Here is a 21,936-nt window from a genome sequence, read left to right as displayed (position 1 = left end):
TGTTTTTATAGCATAAAAAGATTTTCATAGGTGTTTTACTGTTCCACTGCAGTTCAGTTTATAAACTGGTAAATGACTAACAGTTGTTCCTTTTAAAGGAGAAGGAAAGGTGAAATCACTGGGGGAGTTATAGGCACACCAGGTGGTTTTTCTCAGTGACCACCATGAAGCAAACCTCTTCCTGCTTCTTCTTTATTTGAGTGGATGTGCAATAGAGTGAGAAGCAGAATTTTAATGAAAAAGCATACTTTTTCACTTTACTGCACTTGCATCGAACCCTGGGTAGCAAAGAAAGACAAAGCAGAAGAAGAGGATTGCTCCGTGGTGCTTGCTGAGAAACCCCAGGTCTGAGCAGTTTTCTGCTAATGAGCACCATTATCAGGTAAATTACTTTTACCTTTCCTTTGCCTGTAATGTTCAATTTATATTATAACTTACTATTTATTTTTGTAATCTTCTTTTAAAGGAATTCTGTCATAATTTTTACAATGTAGTTTTTATTTCCAAATTACACTGTTTACTTTGCAAATACTTCACTCTACCATATAAAATGTCATTCCTGAAGCAGCAAGCATCTTTTTTTTTTAGTTGTAATATTAGTGTGTAGGCAGCCATCTCAGGTCACTTTGCCTGGTCATGTGCTTTCAGAAAGAGCCAGCACTTTAGGATGGAACTGCTTTCTGGCAGGCTGTTGTTTCTCCTCAATATAACTGAATGTGTTGCTGTGGGACCTGGATTTTACCATTGAGTGCTGTTCTTAGATCTGCTAGGCAGCTGTTGTATTGTCTTAGGGAGCTGCTATCTGGTTACCTTCCCACTGTTCTGTTGTTAGGCTGCTGGGGGGGGGAAGAGAGGGGTGATATCACTCCAACTTGCAGTAAAGAGTGACTGAAGTTTATCAGAGCACAAGTCATGTGAATGAGGACAGCTGGGAAACTGACAATATGTCTAGCCCCATGTCAGATTTCCAAATTAAATATAAAGAAATCTGTTTGTTCTTTTGAGAAATGGGTTTCAGTGCAGAATTCTGCTGGAGCAGCACTATTAACTGATGCATTTTGAAAAAAAAAACATTTTTCCAATGACCGTATCCCTTTAACCTTATTTCCATTAGTTCACTAACACCAGGGTAACGGGGTAATGCGATTTTACCTTTGCTTACCGGTATGTGGTTTTGTTTGGTGAGGAGCCAGGTACACTGCCATACGTCTTGGCCTGGCCAGCAAGATCTGCTTTGCATATTTTGCATGTTTTCTAACTAGTCAGCAGTAGCTTTATGACACCTGACATGTTCCCAGCAGCAAGTTAGTGTGAGGGAACTGTCACCTAATTTATAAATATCTCAGCTGATGATTATTATCTTTTACTCACTCAGCAATTAAATATCACATGAAAGTGTTTTGTATCTTACAAAAAAAAAATTAGGTGAATCTAATATGCTGCTAAAAATGTCTTTTTTTTTCCTGTAAATAAATGCTCTGAGGAACATGTTGACACTTTATAAATACTATCTATCTATGGCTTTTAATAGGACTAGAACTCTCATATTAAAGAGCTCAACATATGTATATATTTATTTCAAGGTTCTCTGGTATCATTGCAAATTTTTTTTTTTTCCCCTGCAGCTACCATTTTATCTTGTGGATGGATTATTTATCTTACATATTATAATTCCCGAAATATTGGACTCATATTAACTCTGGTACTGAACAGACTATACAAAAATGGCTATATACACATTGGTAAGGATTCCTGGAGGAATTTATAACATTTTCTGTCATATTTCTATATTTTTTTTTATTGTCTATGTCAAAATCACTAGCGGTGCCAGTTTGTTTACATTTAAACCCTGCCTAGAATAGCAATTCACTGGCACAGGATACCATGTTTGTTTTTGCTACTAGTTTGCTCGGGCCTGGCAAGTGTGCATTACTAGTAATTTTTCAGTTTTTACTGTACTGCACACATAACCAGAAAGGGGCAAATGAGAGCAAGGAAGAAAATGGTGTGTGGCATTCTGTTTAAAGGGATTTTATAAAGGCTGGAGTGACTGGATGTGTAACATAATAGCCAGAACACTACTTCCTGCTTTTCAGCTCTCTTGGTTTCCACTGATTGGTTACCAGGCAGTAACCAATCAGAGACTTGAGGGATGGGCACATGGGTCATGTTGGAATCTGGCCAGTATGCTGAGGATCAATTGCAATCTCACTGAACAGTTGCCATTGTTTTTGCCATTTTAAGATACAGTAGCATTTATTGTGCTGCAGAGTACATTCCTTTTTCCCCCCACTTCACATACATTCTTCTGATTTTAAAGGATGTAGGTAACCTAATGTCTTCTGCAATGTAAATGAGTAACCTATAGCTTTTTGTTTTTTGTTGTTGTTTTTATTGTTTATCTCTGAGTGCCTATAATAATTCACTTTGTGCCACAGGCTCCTTTTCCTTCTCTGTCCTTTCCGGAAAAATCATGCTGCGTGAAATCTATTACATCTCAGAAGACATGTCTATCAGGTATATTTCAGATTTTTTTTAAAGAACTTGTAAACCAATCTGTTTGCTAGTCATTGTTATATATAGGTCTATGCTTGCCTATGTTTTTAAATATTCCCCTGGATCAACTTTGTAGCAAGAATTTAGTCCACACTTAATTCCACTGCACACTGTTATAATCAGCACTGTAAAGCCTCAAGAAAGGAAGTGGCAGAGGCTGGAGCAATATCACTAAGTACCTACAGCTTTACTTTTCAATTAATCTTCATTATTTTTTTTTTTATTGTCTTATGTGCCTTTTTTTTTTTTTTTTGTTGACTCATCCCATCTTTTAAATGGGGGTCACTGAAAAAAACTGAAATGTTCTGTAATGCTATAATGTATATTTATTGCTACTTTTTATTACTCCTCTTTCTATTCAAGTCCTCTCCTATTCCTATTCCTCCTAAGTTAGACCCTAGCAACCAGATTGCTGAAATTGCTGAATAAAAGGTTTAACGCAAACTACAAATTATAAAAACCAATTGCAAATAGTATCAGAATACCACTCTCTATATCATACTAAAAGTTAACAAACAATTGGAATTCACAAGGATCGACTCAAACGCAGCTTTACTGCTCCACCTTTAGTGTTTTATTGTTTAACACAACATGTTAGAGTCTTGTATGACTCTTTGTCAAGTGTGACACTTGACAAAGAGTCATACAAGACTCGAAACATGTTGTGTTAAACAATAAAACACTAAAGGTGGAGCAGTAAAGCTGCGTTTGAGTCGATCCTTGTGAATTCCAATTGTTTGTATACTTCATTAGCACACACGGCGGAGGTGCATCACTTGGAACTCGACCTTAATTGAACCTGCATACGGTTAGAGGTAACAGCAATTTATTTATATTTGATACTAAAAGTTAACTCAAAGGTGAGCAACCGCTTTAAGAATGCCTTGTATGCACTGCAGATAACAAATAAAGAGTTAAAGGGGTTGTTCACTTTTCAAACAAACTTGCTAGCTTGTATGACACACACATCTGTTTGAGTACAGTCATTACAGGTGTTATGTAAAAAAAAAAAAAAAAAATAACCTAAGTCATTTTTAATTTTGTAGAATACAAGATGGATTTATCATATTTCGTTGGTGGAAAATGTACAACCCAAAACAAAAACAGCATGGTGAGTTATCAAGCATAAATTCACTGTTGGAAATGTACTGTGATCACTTGGTATAAGGCTTCAGTGGTATCATGTTTCTTGATGGAATATGAACAATTTTATTTAAATTTACATTATAGCATAGTAACTTCTAAAACTTGCCACTTTAACCATCCTAGGTGCATATTAGTATGAAAGCTGTGACGAGCTATTGGATATTAAGAAATCAGCAGAAGTGTGTGTTGAATACTTCATGTGTTATACATAATTAAGTATATTTGGGAGTGTTTAAGCATTTTGTTTTAACAGTTAAATATTGCACTTGAAAATGAACCTGTCAGATATGTCTTATATAATTTAGGATTGCCACTTAATGAGGTCTAATGGCTACCCAAGAGAATCAAACATTTAAACCAAAACTTAATTTTCTTTCATTTTAGTGGTAGAACGACTGGGTCCCAAAGGGGCTCTGGTCTGCTTTAATTTTCCATGTATAATTGATAGTCTCTCAGAGATAATTCTCCTAATTAGTAAACTTTTAGTCATTTCTCAAGAGCTTTGGTTCACTGTCACATCACTAATATGACATTTTCTTTTCATTTTGTGACAATGTATACATGTGCCTTTTTACTTTCTGGTTCCACATGAAGATAGAGGTGCCATGGCAGTTCTGGATAGAATTCTATGGTCTCTTAATTGCTGTTGTTATCCTAGGGTTGTACATAACTAAGCATATAAAGGGTCCCTTTGTATTCTTGCATATATGACTAATAACAAACAGAACCCTTTGGTGCCTGTATCTTGTAGATGTTGCCTAAACTGTTTTCTGTTGCTGAATTAGAGATGCAACATTTAGGGGGTCATTTATTTAAGTCTGAATGCTAAAAACTCAAATTTGAGGTTTTTTTTTTTTTTTAACTATAATTTTTTTTTTTTTGGTGTGAAAAAAACCCTCAAATTTTTCAAGATTTATTCTACCCAGAGGCTGCAAAAAGTCCAACCTGTCAAGGTCCTGTAGAAGTCAATGGCAGTGGTCCTATTTGCAATTTTAAGATATTCTTAAGATGTCTGTGATGGGTTTTGTACGTTTTTTTTTTTTTATTTTTTTTTTTAATGATAAATGAGGTAAATTGTGGATTCTAGTTTGGTCATATTTTTTTTTTTTTTTAATTAATTAATCAGAAAAATGTTGATTTTAGTAAATAACCCCCTAGAAGGGATAACAGTGGCCACAATACTTGTCTAGTAATGGTGAATAGAATAAAGCAATAGTGTGTGAGGAATATAGATGGCAGTATATTTTTCAGCTTGTCTTTATGTCCTCAAACACAAAACAGTCTCTAGGAAGACATTTGCTTGTGCTTTGGTATCTACTGAAGTATTAAAAATGAATGTAACATTTTATACCATAATACAAAGGCTTCTGTCCCAGTGCATATTGCATATAGATCAGAATTTGCACAAATAAGTACAGTCCATTGGCATACGCTGAGAATGCTATCATCTGTAATGTGTTAAAATTGCCTGCTGATAGCTAAATGAATATCAAGTAGATAGAATAATAAATCTGCAGAAACAATGTCTAGGAAATGCATCACAATACCAAACATTGATACGTTATGTTAAAGGATACAATCCTGAAATTATCTAATCAGTGGTTTTGGGGATTATGTGGATTTAGTCTTTTCAGATAACTGCAATTAATTAGATGTGTTTTGTGAATTTCATTATTCTGAATTTCATATTGTTGGACCAGAGTTCTTCACTTGTCCCACCCCTGTTGTGCAACAGATAAAATGCTAATTAAATTAAATTAAACTATTCCTCTCCTAGTGGTTCAAGACAAATGGTGTCTATTTACTTGTTGCAAATAAAACCTCAAACCTGTCTGCCTTGCTCACAAAATAAAAATACTGAACAATGTTTAGGCATGTTCCACTATTTGCTGGCCTGAGATTAGGAATGCTATGAGACCTATTTTCAAATATGCAGTGTTAAGTTTGCAACAAAAAATAGGCATAAAATTAATCACATTTGTATAAAGTGGCAGTTTACATATGATATGTAAGGCTTTAAGCTGGCCATAGACGCAAAGATCCGATCGTACGAATCGTGGATTCGTACGATTTTCGGACCGTGTGTGGAGAGGCCCGACATTTTTAGTCCGTCAGAGATCGGTCGTTTGGTCGATCGGACAGGTTAGAAAATTTCTGTCGCCTGCCGATAATATCTCTGCGTGTATTGCCGATCGTACGATTTTCAGAGGGAGACTGTCACTAGTGTTGTCAGACATAAGTATCGTACGATTGCTGTCAGGGGCAGAACATTGGGTGATCTGTTCTTATTTGATCGGAATGGTAAAGACTTTGATCTGAATGGTTAGTGGAAGGTCGGGAGATGGGAAAGTCCGATCGTACGTTGATTCGTACGATCGGATCTTTGCGTCTATGGCCAGCTTTAGACCTGGTTTTAAGAGAGGAAAATATCTTATTATTAGAATATAGGGATTTTAAATGTATATGGTTATATTGTTAATTTTTAAATCAAGGGCACGTCTTTAAGCATTCTTAAATGAAAATGGGATACTGTCCCTTTAATGCAGTAACATCATTACATAGGGAAAAACATTCTCTTGGATTACATAAAGCAGCTGATTGCTGCATTAGCAAGTAATTGTTACTGAATTAATTAGACAGGATAGATTTCCATTAAGGGGAATTTTGCTGCAAACAGTACCTTGCCTTTCAGTCAGACTATACAAGACTTTTGTTGGGATTTCCCAAGGTCACAAGCATTATAGCTGACATCATTGGCATATTTGGTTCTTTAGTGTGTACAGTAGGGAATATTTAATGGTATTAAAGAAAAGGTTGATCTTAGAACTTTTTTAACTAAAAAATCTCAACAGAGGTGTAAAATGGGAAAAAAAGGGGATATGGAAAAAGGAAAGCATGAGGAGAAGAAAAGCAAGTAGGCCCTTTAGACTTGTCCCTGCTCCTGATGTTTGCAAATAAAATGCCCAGGCACGTTAGTGACAGGGTGGGTTGTCTGCCGTTGTTTATAACTGAACAAAGTTCTTAATATTAGGATTATTTTGATTTTCATGTAGACTGTGATATTCTGAGAAAATGTACAAAGAGGGGGGAATAATCAATGCACAATTCCTGGTCCCCTGTTTCATAAGTATCATTTAGTATCATATCTATGCGAGTGCATGTATTTTTAAAAAAAAAAAACAGGGGTACTTAGTTCAAATTATGATCATAAAATCGATAAGCCACAATAGCACATCAAGGTAAACCCCATATTGTGTTCCCTAACTATTTACCTCATAGTATTCAAAGGCTGGCACCTCACTGCATGATAGCGTTTCTTGGGATAAGAGTCTCCTGACCTAGGCATTAGTTAAAGTTAGAGGGCTTCGTCCTCCCTTGCCATTCAATTTTAAAGAGAGAGATTGCCAAGCATTGGTTTCATAGGCTTACTCCTCCCCCACTTGCAGCTTTTAAGAGGGAGAGACTGCCCAGACCAACACACATTTTTAAAGTCATAATATCACCATTAAAAGTGTTGGATGTGGGGGTGCTTTAACCACATGGTAGCTTGGCCTGCAGCATAACTGCTAAGCGTCCAGCAGAATAACTCTTCTACAATGCAAAAAATTCAAAAAATATGGGATGGGGGAGCACTCCAAGGCTAAGTAAAAATAAATAAATACTATGGAAGTGCTACTAATCTGGCCAAATTTGCTACAAGCATACAAAAAAGATGGAGTATTGATCAATGCTCATTCCCTGGTCATTAACTGATTACCTTAGCAACAAGTTAATTGTTGATATTGGAAGGCTCCAGAACAACCACAAAGAATAAAAAAAAAAAGAGAAAATTCTGTCTTAGAATTCCACTGCATGCATCATACTTAAATTAAATTTTAAGATTAACCTCTTATCATCACAAGGAGTGTTTGCTTAACACCTTATTGGTGGGCTATAGGTAGGGTAGTGTTAGGAGGCCCTCACCTTAAGCCTTAAGGGTGAACTCACATGGGACAATTTAATTTGTGTTTTTAAAAACGCGCAAGTGAGTGTAAATACACCACATGCGAATGATATGAGTTTTCAGTCTGTGGTCATTGTTTCCCAAAATACAATTCTGTTTTTTCTTGTTCCCCATAATTCTGTTCAGAAGAAATTTAGTAAATGTTTGTGAAAAAAGCCAAGTAGAATAGCAGTTTACATAAAACAACGCATATATGCACAATTAACCTTGCAAGAGTTTGGCCGCCATATTGAAAATATGTGGCGTATTTCAGCGAAGCATGGTTCCAAACCTGCTAATCCCATAGAGTTCAATAATATTATAGTTGCTCTTAGTAAATTGAGGGTTGATAGCACAGAGTAAATATTTCAGCAGCTGTTTTTCAGTATGTTAAAAAATTTCCTAGACCACTCCATGCTATGTAATAGATCATATACAGGCTGAAAATGTACATTAAATCAGTACCAGATAGCTCTGTCTGACATTAACCACAAGCTGTCATTTCTACATGTGAGTCAGTTAGAGCTTCCCTTCTAAGTATTGTAACTTGTCCCATGTTGTTTTGAAAACCCAGATAAAAGTGTTCATTGTCAACAATTTTTATAGGTGTAGCATACTCCTACATTAGAATTGCTTGATTGTTTTATAGCTGGTGTATACTACTGATTTGTAATTAACCTTATATGACTCACCAGTGTAGGTGCCTATGCAATGAGTCACTTTAACCTTTTCCCTGCTATGCAGTTATGCAGCCCGTTTACCAGCAAGGTTTTGTCCACTTCTTTTAATATAACAGACTTTGGGTTCCTAGAGAAAATTAAATGTACAGAAAATTATAATTTAACTGGAATTTCTGAGACCTGGTAGGATGAAATATGTGTTAGGGCTGTGAGTGTAAAGAAATTATGAAGGATTGTAGGGCAGAAGGCTTATGGGTAAAGATGACATCTGAGCTTAAAGGGCACCTGTTGGGTAAAAATATTATCCAGGAACCTAAGATGCGGACTTATAGATCCTACACTCCGGTTGGGAGTAACAGTAGTTTTGTGTTTTGTTTTTTTTTTGTTTTTTTTTAATGTCCCCCTGCCAGCGCTAGGACACTCCCACCAGGAAGGAGCTCCCGGTGCGAGCGGCCATGTTGTACATATCGCATGTGCGCAATGCGCTTCTGACGTCACTTGCATAATGAGTAAGTTGTGTTATTTGATCATTATACACTGCGTATCTTCACAGCGCTATATAAATAAATGATGATGATGATTATGAGCATAAGTCTGCCCCACCGTGGCACGGGTGGCATAGCGCTGGCGGGGGGTGGGCAATTAAAAAACAAACAAACAAACTACTGTTACCTCCAACTGGAGCCCGCACCTTTGGTTAGGGATAATATTTTTGCCCAACAGGTGCCGTTTAAGGTAAATAAGAAAATTATCATTAGCGTATGCTACAAACTGCATGGTGTAAGTGAGGAGAATGAAACCCAGCTACTTTTACAAATGGGCGATGCTTCACAAATAGGTTAAGTTGTTATTATGAGTGACTTTATCCAGATATTGATTTCAGTCGTAAAAAGCGAACAGGTTTGTTAAAATTCTAAATCACAACTTTGTATTCCAGGTAGTTCAGGAGCCTACTAGGAAAGATGCACTTTTGGTTCTGGTTCTAATTATTTACATTTTGTGTCAAGAGGAAATTCAAAAGTGACAAAAACATGTAATGGTCCAGGACCTGATAAGTTACTATGTTATAAAATAGTTATGTAACTGAATTTTTGATGTCTAGTAATTTGCTAGTCTCTCTGCACCATACCAACGCGGTGCCATTATTCAAAAAGGGATCTGATTCTAAGCCTGTAAACTATAATCCTGTTAGTTTGCCATCGGTGGTAGGAGAGCCTTTGGAGGGGCCACTAAGGTATGAAATACTATTGCAACATTGCAAGTTACGATACCATGTATTTGTGACTACATATTTTTATACGCAATAGCTTGTGCCAGAGATCTATTATTGCCGTACAAAAAACAGGTGGTTGTTGGTATAGATTTTGCTAAAGCATTTGGTATAGTGCTGCACTGAAGGTTACAGATTAAATTAAGAATATTGGCCTTGAACATGATTTGTACTGAAGGTGACCATACACTATAAGATCTGCTCGTTAAGGGAGGTTGTGTATGGTCACCTTTAGATAGTGAATGGCTGAAGGATAGATTACAAAGAGTGGTGGCAAACGGAACATTTTCTAATAAGACGTTTTCTAATAATGTTGGTGGAGTGCCACAGGGTTTGCCCATGATCCTTTGCTTTTCAATTTGTTTTTTAATGATTTTGATATTTGTATAATAAATATATAAGTATTTTGCTCATGATACTAAATTGTGGTTACAGTCTTGATAGAGTGCCATATTTTACCATACTCTTGTTTTGACTAAAAAAAAACAAAAAACCCAATATGCTTTGTTGATCCAAAGCATGTTGTGCACAATAGAATGAAAGACCGATAGTGTGAAATTGTTCTCTGGAATGAAAATGTTTCATCTTTTTATTTTATTGATGTTGGATGGCACTTCTAACACTTTGTGAGGACCTGTATACTGAAAACACAGAAGGAAATGTATCACTACCTTGCTGTTTTATCTTTGAACATCATCAGTATATCTGCTATGTTCCCTGTGGTGGGTGGTGCCTTGTTGGGCACAGTGGTGTAAAAGTGATGAATAGTTATCTCCTCTATAATATAGGGTTTCTGCTGATAATAGTAACTTCTTGTAGGCGTCTTGATTTAACGACCATCTTGGCGTTGTGTAGCATGATACCATGTTTAGGGATTTTAGGCAATAAAACACTGAATTTGTACAACCTTGCAAAAATATTTCTGACATTTTGCATTCAAAATATGTTTTCCTTTTAGATCCCAAAGCAGAAACTAGGTTATACATAACTGTCAATGATTTTGAGTTCCATGTGTACAATCGCTCTGATATCTATGGCCACCTTCAAGAAGTTTTTGGTTTGGATCAAACAATATTCCCACCCAAGAAAGAAGACGAAAAGGTCCAAGAGAGTGAAAAAGAGAAGTCACAGTCTGACCTTGAAAGGTATTCATTTGAACATATGTCCATGTGATTTTCAAACTCAATCGGTGTGATGCAACTGATTAACACTAATGATGTAAAAAGTGGTGCAAATTTTGCTCACGTGTCACTATAGCAAACAATCCGTTATGTGTTACTTTCACAAAGACAGCATTTGCACCTTCTATTGCATTGCTACAATAATACCCATATGAAGTATTTTGCATGTAGAATATGTTTTAATGACCAGCAAAGTACAAACATTTTTTTTAAAATATTTGAAGTGTTTCTGTTGATCAAGTTCTCATATAAAATAGGATATTTGCAGGTACAGTTTTTCATTCCTTTAGAGACCCATAAATGGCATTTCTCTTTCTGTGTAAGAACTAAAGTCCTTGTATTCAACACAACCTATCCGTTGTCTGATGATCTACTTTTTTCACAGCAGCATATTTGTGTAAACAATAATAGTGGTTCGGAACCAAGTATGCAGTGCTTAGTAACATTACATTATATTTAAATGTATATAAAACTCAAACAAACTTAAAATTGTTTAAAAGATTTATTAGACTTGCTTGTTTTTAATGTTGTGCCTTTTTGTGTTCATTTAGTCCCTCTCCATATAACCCATTATTCACATAGACACACAGCAAAAGCTAATAGAGGGCTACTTCTCTTTGGAACGATTTCATTTTATCTAGTTACTCTATATGTCTGCTATCTGTGTATCCTGTATTCTTTTAATGGATAGTGCTGATTTGTGAAATATAGCTCTTGAAAGGAAAACCAGTTATAACATTTTACATTAAAAAAACCATTTCATTTAAAACAACCTTACATTAAGGGGTAGATGTAAAATGTGAGATTAAAGCTCACAGATAAATAATTCACCACTTTCTCTTCATTCCCATGGGAATTTTAGAAACAAATTTTCACCCATGATTTAAAAAATCCCATAGGAATGGATAGAAAGTGGGTGAATTTCTTTTTGATAAATATGCCCCTACTTGTCAATTAACCATTTATTAATTGTTTTAATTAATTGTAAATATAACTGCTTTTGAAAGCCATATCTTCCCTGTTTTTTTGTGCACTGCTTGTCCTGAGTACATGTACCGTTAAACCAGTGTTGCAGTAATCCGTTCTCCTCAAGAATCTAAATCCCACAATGCATTGCATGTTCCAAGAGCAACAGACATGTAGAGAAGGACAATCTGAAAAGTGTGCAAGGCATTGTGAAATATTGAGTCTTGATTGAAAGGCAGTCAACTGTTGCAACATGGTTTCTCTTATATATAGTTAGGTCCATAAATCTTAGGACAGAGACAACTTTTTTCTAATTTTGGTTCTGTACATTACCACAATGAATTTGAAATGAAAAAAACTCACTTTCAGCTTTATTTCAGTGGGTTGAACAAAAAGATTGCATAAAAATGGGAGGAACTAAAGCCTTTTTTAACAGAATCACTTTATTTCAGGGGCTCAAAAGCAATTGGACAATTGACTCAAAGGCTATTTCATAAGATTATATTAAATACTTGGGGGTTAAAATAAGTCCTATGATACTTTGTATAAAGTATATATATATCCCAGACATCTTTCAACAGGTCAGGAAAGACATTCAGGCGTGGAACAGCATGACACTGTCCTGGTTCGGTAGGATATCTGTAGTTAAAATAATATCCTTCCTTGCATTTTATACTTATTTGAAACGTTACCGGTAAATGAGAGAAAATCAAAGATCAATATGTCAGTTTATCCCGAAAACCAAGGTTATCTAAAGGTTTAATTACCTAAGGTGGCCTCGGTACCAGACATAGTAAAATACTATACTGCAGCCCAGTTGAGACAGATAACGTACTGGGCTACGGCTATACCAACGACTAAATGGTCATTGCTAGAGTCCCTTAGTGTCCAACCTCTACATCTCAATGGTATTATATGGGGTAAGATACAAGAATACAATGTGAAAAACAACATGTTTAATTTGGTTAAGTTAACCCATGAGATGTGGAAAAAAGCTAGCAAACAGTATGGCTTAGGGTAATTTAAAAGCCTTTTACGATCCTTGATAGGAAATTGCGAATTCTTCCCAGGTGTGCATCCAATTTTCAATGTTATTGGGAATCTCCAGAATTATTTCATGTTAATGATATGATTGCCACAACAACTAATGAAATACTGACATACCCACAGGTACTTAAAAAGGTACAAAGAAATTATATACCGATATTCCAATACTTTCAAATATCCCACTATCTCTCCACATTAACCAGAGGTCTGACTAGCTATTCTCAAACATCCTTTGAACAGATATGTCACGTAGGACCACGGCATAATATTCTCATGTTTAGTGACTCTACCAGAAGATGGGTTTCCAAAATACTTAGATACTGGGAAATAGTTTCCATAAAGAACAAGACTATGAAACTCGGGCTCAAATATGGGAGAATGCCACGAAATCATTGTGTGCATAAGACATAAGGAAAATATCTTTAAGATACTACTAAACTAGTACTAAACTCCAGAGAGACTGAATGCCATCTACCAAAATGTATCAGATGCTGGAGAGGGTGCTTTAGCACATATTTTGTTTGCTTCTGCCTTCCATGAAAAAATGTATAATTGCTGGTAAAATTAAAAAAAAAAAAAAAAAGTTAAAAAAATGTGTAAATAACGTATAATGGAAAATGCTGAAAGGTAAAGTAGTAGCAGAATGAAAATTAATGAGAGTTCCATCTCATGAATATAAGGAACTTTATTTGTTGAGGGGGGTAATGCTGTCTCTCTTCATGCAGGACTCTGAGTCCAGCTTTAAATGACAGGTCAAATACTATATGTGTGTGCCTAGTGTCTGGACAACTTATTAGAAATAACTGTCCTTAAAAATAAACGACTCAAGCACAAAGGCTGTATGTAGAGGGACAGATTGCTGAAAAGCAGATAGTCCAGAGTACCTTAATTATTTAAAAATTTTTACAGAATTTTAATGGGTTATATTTAGAAAGTCTATGATTTCATGAAATGAGGCTTATATTACATTTTACCTTTAAAATTAAATTTACTTTTGTGATGCAAAAGTTTATTTTTGGGTGCACAACCCTTGCAGATACTTGAATATCTGATTTGTCTTTTAGTGCCAGGTTCAAAACAGAATCTCCAGATCCATCCTCATCATGGAGGTCACTCATACCAGTCATTAAAGTCAATATAAGCACAGTAAGTATAACATGTTTAAGCATGCTTTAAACATCCAGTGATTGAAAGACAGATTTTTTTTAAACTTCACAGACACATTTTAGTTTTTAAAATAAATAAATAAATAAATAAATAAATAAATAAATAATGGAAAAAGTGGGGGGAAAATTCTCCCACAAATAATGGATTACCAACAGATCAGTCTTTTTAGAGATTTAACAAATTGACAAATTTAAGCTGATACTATAAGAAGCACCCATCCAAAAATAACAAAACATAAATACAGTACGTACTATGGGTATTGGCCCAATTGGCAGGTTTGGACATTTGATCTGCAGATGCATCATATCTGCCAGTGAATGATGCATTAGTAGTTGAGGATGTGAACTGGAACTTTAGCTTCTCTCCTGGCTGTGCTTAACGATAGAAATGAGACTGTACTATTCAACCCAGTGCTAACAGAAAACAGATTCGTTATATAGTACAGCTATGGAATCCCTTGTTCAAAAACCCTTTATCAGAAAGGTCTGAATTACAAGAAGGTTATCTTCCATATTTTATACCAATAATTATAATATTTTAAAAGAATTTCCTTTTTCTCTGTAATAATAAAACAGTACTGTATGAAGTACTAAACGGCACAAATCCATATTGATGCCAAAACAATTCTATTGGGTTTATTTAATGTTTAAAGGAGAAGGAAACCCTTTTGGCGCAGAACACCTCCTCCCCCCGGCCTACCTCCCCCCCCCAGGGAAAATTCCCCTAAGTTGCTACTTACCCCTCGGCGCAGGTCCTGTCCCGTGGAGTTTGCAGGCGCCATCTTCTCCCGTGCGGTCTTCTTCCTGGATTACCCGCATGCGCAGTAGGAGGCATTTACCGGTTCAGCTCTACTGCGCATGCGCCAAAAGTCACAAAGTTTTCCAATTTCTTTTTTGGTAACTTTGTGACTTTTGCGCATGCGCAGTAGAGCTAAACCGGCAAATGCTCCTACTGCGCATGCGCCGCCAAACGCCGGGGAATCCAGGAAGAAGACCGCACGGGAGAAGATGCCGCCTGCGAACTCCACAGGAGAGGACATGTGCCGAGGGGTAAGTAGCAACTAAGGGGATTTCCCCGGGGGGGAGGTAGGCCGGCTTTTGTGCCGAAAGGGTTTCCTTCTCCTTTTAAATGATTTTTAGAAGACTTAAGGTATGGTGATCCAAATTCTCGCACAATCCCATATATGGAAAACCTTGGGTCACGAGTTCTGGATAATAGATTCTATACATGCAGGAGCATATATGGAAAACCTTGGGTCACGAGTTCTGGATAATAGATTCTATACATGCAGGAGCATTTGGGTATATTATGTATTATTATGATTAATATGAGGCTATTGTGAATTAGGTATGACTTCATAAAAATGCTTGTTACTTTTAGGGGCGTTTGGCTTTTGGTAATCATTACCAGCCCCAAACATTGTGTGTGAATTTTGATGATGCCTTCCTCACCTATACTACCAAGCCTCCATCAAGTCATCTAGACCAATTCATGCACATTCTGAAGGGAAAACTGGAAAATGTTCGAGTCATGCTGGTCCCCAGTCCAAGATATGTTGGCTTACAAAATGATGAGTAAGAAAATTTCTTTTTTATTGGTTTCTTTTTTTTTAATGGAGTGGCCATTTGTCTTTTCATTGCATGAAGTGTTTTAAAAAAACATACACTTTTAAGTAATGAAAAGTGCATCAAATAAGCAGAGCAGATACGTTTGGTATAGGAGGAACAGTGCTCTTGAGGTAACCGTGTTCTGGGGGCTTTAGTTTGCATTTGGAAATGGCATACTGGGTGATTTATTTGCTCTATGAGAGGGTGGGCAAATGCAAGAAATTGCTTCCCAACTCAACATCAGTAGGAATTATTGCCAAGTGTATGGTCTGACATTTTGTTCAGTGAACTCGTGCCAATTTACGAACAATCACATTTCTATTTTTTCCCACAAATCTAAAAATTTTTGTTGTTTTCTTTATTTCTTTATTTTTTTTAAAGTTCAAGATTTATGTGTAAAAACAACAAAAACCTCTGACAATTCTTACCTGGTGAAATTTTGTATTAAAGTCCTAGAGAATTCTGTAGGAGCTGCTCTGATCATATTGGATGGTTTTTTGTGACCCACTGCAAGCTAACACAGCTCAGTTAGTCTTTGCTAGTGTATTTTCTACAGCTATAGCCTTAAATTTTAGGTTGCTTAACTTGCATATTGTTGGGGCTAGTATTGCAGAGTGAGAGATCAAAAATGTTACTTTTATCTCCATTTCATTGTGAAGTATTTAAAACACACACAAATATTTGTAATATAAATGCATACATTTGTTTTCTCTTTATTTAAGGAGGAAAAAGTTCCTTTCATTCACAGAGATTTGTTCATCACTCCATGTTCCCAAAGTGCTTTCAGATTTAAAAAAAGCCTAAGAAACATTGCTAAAGTGGAAATTCAGGGCAGAGGATAGAACTTAAATTGTTAAAATAGGTCTTGACATAATCCTAAAGAAATTTAGGTTATTTTAGGCCTACAATATTTACCAAGCTATGACGACTACTGTTTTACTAACAGACGTTCATCCAAATATTATCTTTGTAATAAAATTACTTTTCTTTGTTAAAGCTTCTACAGTTGCTCTGGAAAGTACAAGAAAAGTACTTTTATCATTAAAATAATAATTTAATTCCTCTGCTTTGATCACTATAGCTATTTAGTATTCATCACGGATATGTGTTGTTTTGTATTTTTGAATCTTCAGCTGAGATTTTGAAATGTTTTACATGAAACCTTTATTTCAACTTTTTTGCATTGCCAGTGTATATTGAGTCAATAGACTTGGAGATGAAAGGACAATAAGCTACTATTCCGCATATTCAGCACATTACTACATACAGAAGTCAAACTTAGGGAAAGTGTTTTTAAATACAATTTTAAATGAAATTAGGTAAAGTGATATTTTTTTCTTTTTTAATCCCAGAACTGGATTTCCTGAAGGTCACAGCTAATTTCTTGTTTTTAGTGATACAACCACCTGACGTTTATGACCTGACTTAAGAAATACATCTAGTTACTGTGACCGTACCTAATTACAATGGGCAGCAAACTGAATTTGTCCTAACAGTCTCTGCCTTTGTATTGCCAATACATGGCCAATTTGGAAAGAATTGTCATCCCAAGGGCCCTGGGCATAACATTTCAATGATTTGAATTCTGTATCCTTTTAAATACAGATTTCTTTTCTAGGTAGAATACTCTTGACAGTGTATAAATTATTGGTGTAACGGTAATTGTGTTATTGCAGTCCAAACTAATCCTAATCATTATTACCACACTGCATGTGGTAATAAAGTCTGTGTCACTTTGTTTCTGGAATAAAACAACTGTTGTCTCTTGCAAAAATATTCAGTCCCTTGACAGTCTCTCACTTTTCTTTGCAAACATTTTACTAATTGTTTAATATAAGAGAGCATTTTTCCATCAATCTTTCTCTAACCTTTTGTAGGCCTCCTAGGCTCATGGGAGAAGGATTTGTAGTCATGCAGTCTAATGATGTTGACATCTACTACTACATGGATGAGCCAGGTAATTTGCTTCTGAAGCATAGGAATAGCTAGTTGAATGTAATTGCATCCATAGTTAATCCATTTCAGTGTGTAATGTATTGCACTTTTGCATATCTTGTTAGACATCTTGATGTGCATGATAAACATCAACTTGACACTTAATCATAACCACTGCTGGATCTATTTATTTATTTTTTACTTTTGACCTCTTGTGAACCTAAATTACTGTCCTGCTCTACCCCATTTCAAAATAATTGGGGTGTACAGTTTTATTTCACCCTATGTATACTGGCTACATTTTTAATACATTTCAGATAGTTAAGTAATGTATTAGTTTCATGTATTAAGGAAAACAATGGCTGTAATAATATATGCTATTTATGGAAAAAATATGAATACAAAAATTTTAAAACCAATGCAGTCAAATCCATACCTGTATATATTTTTATGTGCGCCGTATACACATAATTACTGGATCTTGAAGGAATGTTTTACTGGGTTCTCTATACTTGCAATTAATGGTGGATTCCCGAGGTGTTCCAGTAATGTTTGTTAGAAAATGTAACAAATACTTCTGTATTATTAGCTAATATTATAGTTGTATTAAAACAACTTTCTAGGTATTAAAAAATCTGCATCATTTCTATAGTGCAACCCTGCTCTGTAGAAGTCTTCTTGCCTGCTCGATTTATTTATGCTTGCTTCTTCCATATTAATGGTTATATTTACACCTAGATAAATTTGTTTACTGTTGCCGTATATGCTATGAAATTGTGTATCTTGTGTTTTGTTTCAATCATGTGACTCGATGCATGCCTTTGTAGGGCTTGTTCCTGAAGATTCTGGAGAAAACGTAGAAGATGAAGCCAACACAGAAGATGCAAAGTTGCAAGACCTACCTCCTTGTTGGGGATTGGACATAGTTTGTGGGAAAGGGACAGACTTCAACTACGGTCCCTGGGCAGATAGACAGAGGTATAACCTAATGTTTCATTGTTATTTATGTTTGTATTTTGACTAAAGATTAAATGGATTGTCCACATAAAGACATTAAACTGGATGCTCATACGTTATATTGTTAGTCCACTCCACTTCTCAAATGACTTGTAACAGACTAACCTAAGAATAACAAAAGAATGCAAGGCATTGCTGGAAATGAACTAGGCTCTAAGGTGCTCACAGGTGCCAACACAGATCTGAGGCAATTTTGGCTGTGCCTGTCACACTCTGGTCCTGCCTGACCCCCCTGCAGTGCTCCACTGCTTAAAGGAACAGTTCAGTGTGAAAATAAAAACTGGGTAAATAAGTAGGCTGTACAAAATAAAAAATGTTTCTAATATAGTTAGTTAGCCAAAAATGTAATGTAAAAAGGCTGGAGTAAACAGATGTCTAATAAAACAGCCAGAATCCAACTTCCTGCTTTTCAGATCTATAACTCTGAGTTAGTCAGCGACTTGAAGGGGGGCCACATGTTACAATTCTGTTCAGCGAGTTTGCAATTGATCCTCAGCATTCAGCTCAGATTCAAAAGCAACAGATATGACCCATGTGGCCCCCCCCTCAAGTCTCTGATTGGTTTCTGCCTGGTAACCAGGGTAACCAGTCAGTGTAATCCAAGAGAGCTGAAAAGCAGGAAGTAGTGTTCTGACTGATATGTTACACATCCAGTCACTCCAGCCTTTATATATTACATTTTTGGCTAAATAACTATATTAGAAACATTATTTATTTAGCACAGACTATCTATTTACCCAGTTTTTTTATTTTACACTGAACAATTCCTTTAAGATGATATAGGAGGACTTTGGGTAGTGATTCTAGGAATTTCAATGGAATGGAGTTAGATTCTGGTGCACATTACTGACAGCAGACAAGTTCTTTCACTGCTGGTTTGAGGGCCTTATATCAAGGAGACTACTGACATACTGAGGAGTTGATTTATGCTTTATTATTTCTGTGGTCAGGCAAGCAGTTAAAGGGACCAGTACCACCATATATTTTTAATACTTGTTATGAATACATCTATAACATATTAATCTTGGTTGAATACTGAAATTTGGCTCCCTTAGTTAGTGTAACTATAGAGACCGAGCTCTGTATAAACAACCCTTTCCCTTCACCCTTTGTTGTGACTCTTTAGGCTTACAGATAAACACATCCATTATGCAGGAGGATTATGTGTTCACTATTAATCTAATTATCTCCCTCTCAAGACCTAGACATGGAGTAGCCTCAATTTGCCCATTTGTCCTGTTTAGCTCAAGAATGACAAAATAATATACATTTCTTAATTAAAAAATTATGCAAACAGAACACAAGCCATGTTCATTGAACCCATGTTAAACAATGGGGTTATACTCTAAACAGTGCTGAACTGGGGTGCCCGGGACCCACTTGGTGCTGCCACCTCAGAAGCTGTGCACGCCAGTTGCAAGCTTCTGCAGAAGTCAAACACAACTCCAACCCACACTGGCCTAGACCAACCCATCCTGCCTCTAAATCTCAGAACGATATCTTTGTTGGAGTCATTTTTTTTCTTTTCTTATGTGATTGCCTTTTTGTGTGCTTGTTATTTTGAAACTTATTGAAGATCCTCTACATACTAGGATTTCATTTGGCTTAATTCCTTTTCTTTGGCTTTCATTTTAAAGAGAGTGCTTGTGGAAGTTTTTCTTCCCGCCTGACTACCAGGTCATGAAAGTTTCAGAGGTTGCCCAGCCAGGAAAACCGCGCCAGATACAGGCTTTTGAATTAAGAATGAACATCATTGCAAATGCTACAATAGATCTCCTGTTCACCAAAAACAGGGTAAGTGTATGTGTTAAATAAAGTCTTAATTAATAAATATATATATAGTGAACCCATTGGAGGGTTGGGAGATAGTCTTCTCAGGCCTTTTGCATTCTATTTTATCTTTTCACTTACTGTCAAGAATATAGCTGCCAGTTTTTATGCCAAGCTTCTTTATTTTAAGCATTTTTAGACATAAAATTCCTGATGAACAGATCATATTTTTAGTAGGAAAATATGAAGGCTTCAGAACTACTGATAATAAACGTGAGCGTTTTAAATTTTTGCGATCTTTTGTGTTAGTAGAAAGAGGCATTACAATGAGAAACCTGCAGGAAGGCGAGCCAAATAGTCAACAAGCAATTGTAATTAGTGTTACAAAACGTAAACATCTTCACTATAAATTCTCTGTGGAAAGCTTCTCTCTGAAAGCAGAGAGAGCTGCTTGCTGTGACGGTGTGTGGGAAGCAAACTGTCACACAGTAATAAAACACAGTGAAATGCCACATTGCTCTGGTTCTGCAGTTTTTAAGGCTAGTTATATAGGCTTACTGAACCAGAAATCTTTGGGAGCATGCTCATCTGCTGTTTTAGGTTTAATAAGGACATGGTTTCCTTGCAGCAGGGAATATTGGTTTTCAGGGAACAGGTATGCTATTAGATGGTAAAGGATGTCAGCGCAGACAGATGTTACATTCTTTCAAATGTATTATTTTGCATCTTTTACTTTAAACTAATACCACTGTGAAAAAAGGGAGCCTCTTATGTAGTATAATATTGTTTAGAATTTTCTTTATTATATATGGTTTCTTTTATTTACATTAGTGCAGGGTGTATCAAGGTTCTATACTGGGCTTTTTCCCCCCAATATCTTCATATACACTAGTTGCATAGAGATAGTATCTTGATATCTCCTCCTGCATGAACCAATGCAATCTGAAACCTAACAAAAGCATAACTGATTTCAGTCTTTCTGCTCAAATCTGGCCCTACACTTCCATTTAGAGATATTGCTAATGGCATGCTATTTTTTTGTGTTTTCCTCTTATCATAGAAGCAACAACTCCACCATGCATTTACTACTGTAACCTTATTAAACTGACTACCAGCCTCCTTCATCTCTCCGCTTCCCTCTGTTGTTATCTGTGCTACAGAAATCCTTCTACACTCGCCTATGAGAGAGTTCACTTTTCTTTTGTTAAAATCATTATTTTCTCCCTGCTTGGGGGACACAGGGACAGTGGGGTATAGCTGGTACTACTTGAAGGCAGGATACAACCTTAAGAAAAAACGGACTCCTCCTACACTGGCTATACCCCCAGCAGGCGGAGCTTAAGTCAGTTTGTGTTGTGTCCTCAGGAGGTTAGGATTCTACATGTTTTCTGGTTGGTCTTTTCTGACTCCAGGGGTTGTTCAGAACTTTTACACCATGTAACAGAGCTCCATTGACATCCCCCTACGTGGGACCTGTCTCCGGGGTCCTATTCGTGTGGTGCACAGACCATCCAGCCATACTGATCTCTCCTTCCCTTACACACAGACCCTCACTGGTGCATTGCTACTTCTTGTTACCATGTCTGAAGGGCCAAGTGACAGCCTCTTCTCT

The 21,936-nt window shown here is 36.3% G+C and overlaps 1 protein-coding gene across 10 annotated transcripts in view; it reads left to right on the top strand.

Moving 5' to 3' along the window:
* Positions 1-21,936, top strand: part of kiaa1109.L (KIAA1109 L homeolog) — a 163,269-nt gene that overhangs the window by 20,325 nt on the left and 121,008 nt on the right. For all 10 annotated transcript variants that reach the window (XM_041580744.1, XM_041580740.1, XM_041580751.1 and 7 more), the window contains exons 3-11: positions 1,626-1,742; positions 2,439-2,517; positions 3,603-3,667; positions 10,593-10,779; positions 13,893-13,974; positions 15,376-15,569; positions 17,480-17,559; positions 18,365-18,515; positions 20,192-20,348. In XM_041580744.1, coding sequence (XP_041436678.1) covers positions 1,626-1,742; positions 2,439-2,517; positions 3,603-3,667; positions 10,593-10,779; positions 13,893-13,974; positions 15,376-15,569; positions 17,480-17,559; positions 18,365-18,515; positions 20,192-20,348 — 1,112 coding nt within the window. The remainder of the gene's footprint in view (positions 1-1,625; positions 1,743-2,438; positions 2,518-3,602; positions 3,668-10,592; positions 10,780-13,892; positions 13,975-15,375; positions 15,570-17,479; positions 17,560-18,364; positions 18,516-20,191; positions 20,349-21,936) is intronic.

The sequence above is a fragment of the Xenopus laevis genome, chromosome 1L, assembly GCF_017654675.1.
Source record: "Xenopus laevis strain J_2021 chromosome 1L, Xenopus_laevis_v10.1, whole genome shotgun sequence".
Taxonomy (NCBI): domain Eukaryota; kingdom Metazoa; phylum Chordata; class Amphibia; order Anura; family Pipidae; genus Xenopus; species Xenopus laevis.
This window is presented reverse-complemented; position numbering and strand designations above follow the sequence as displayed.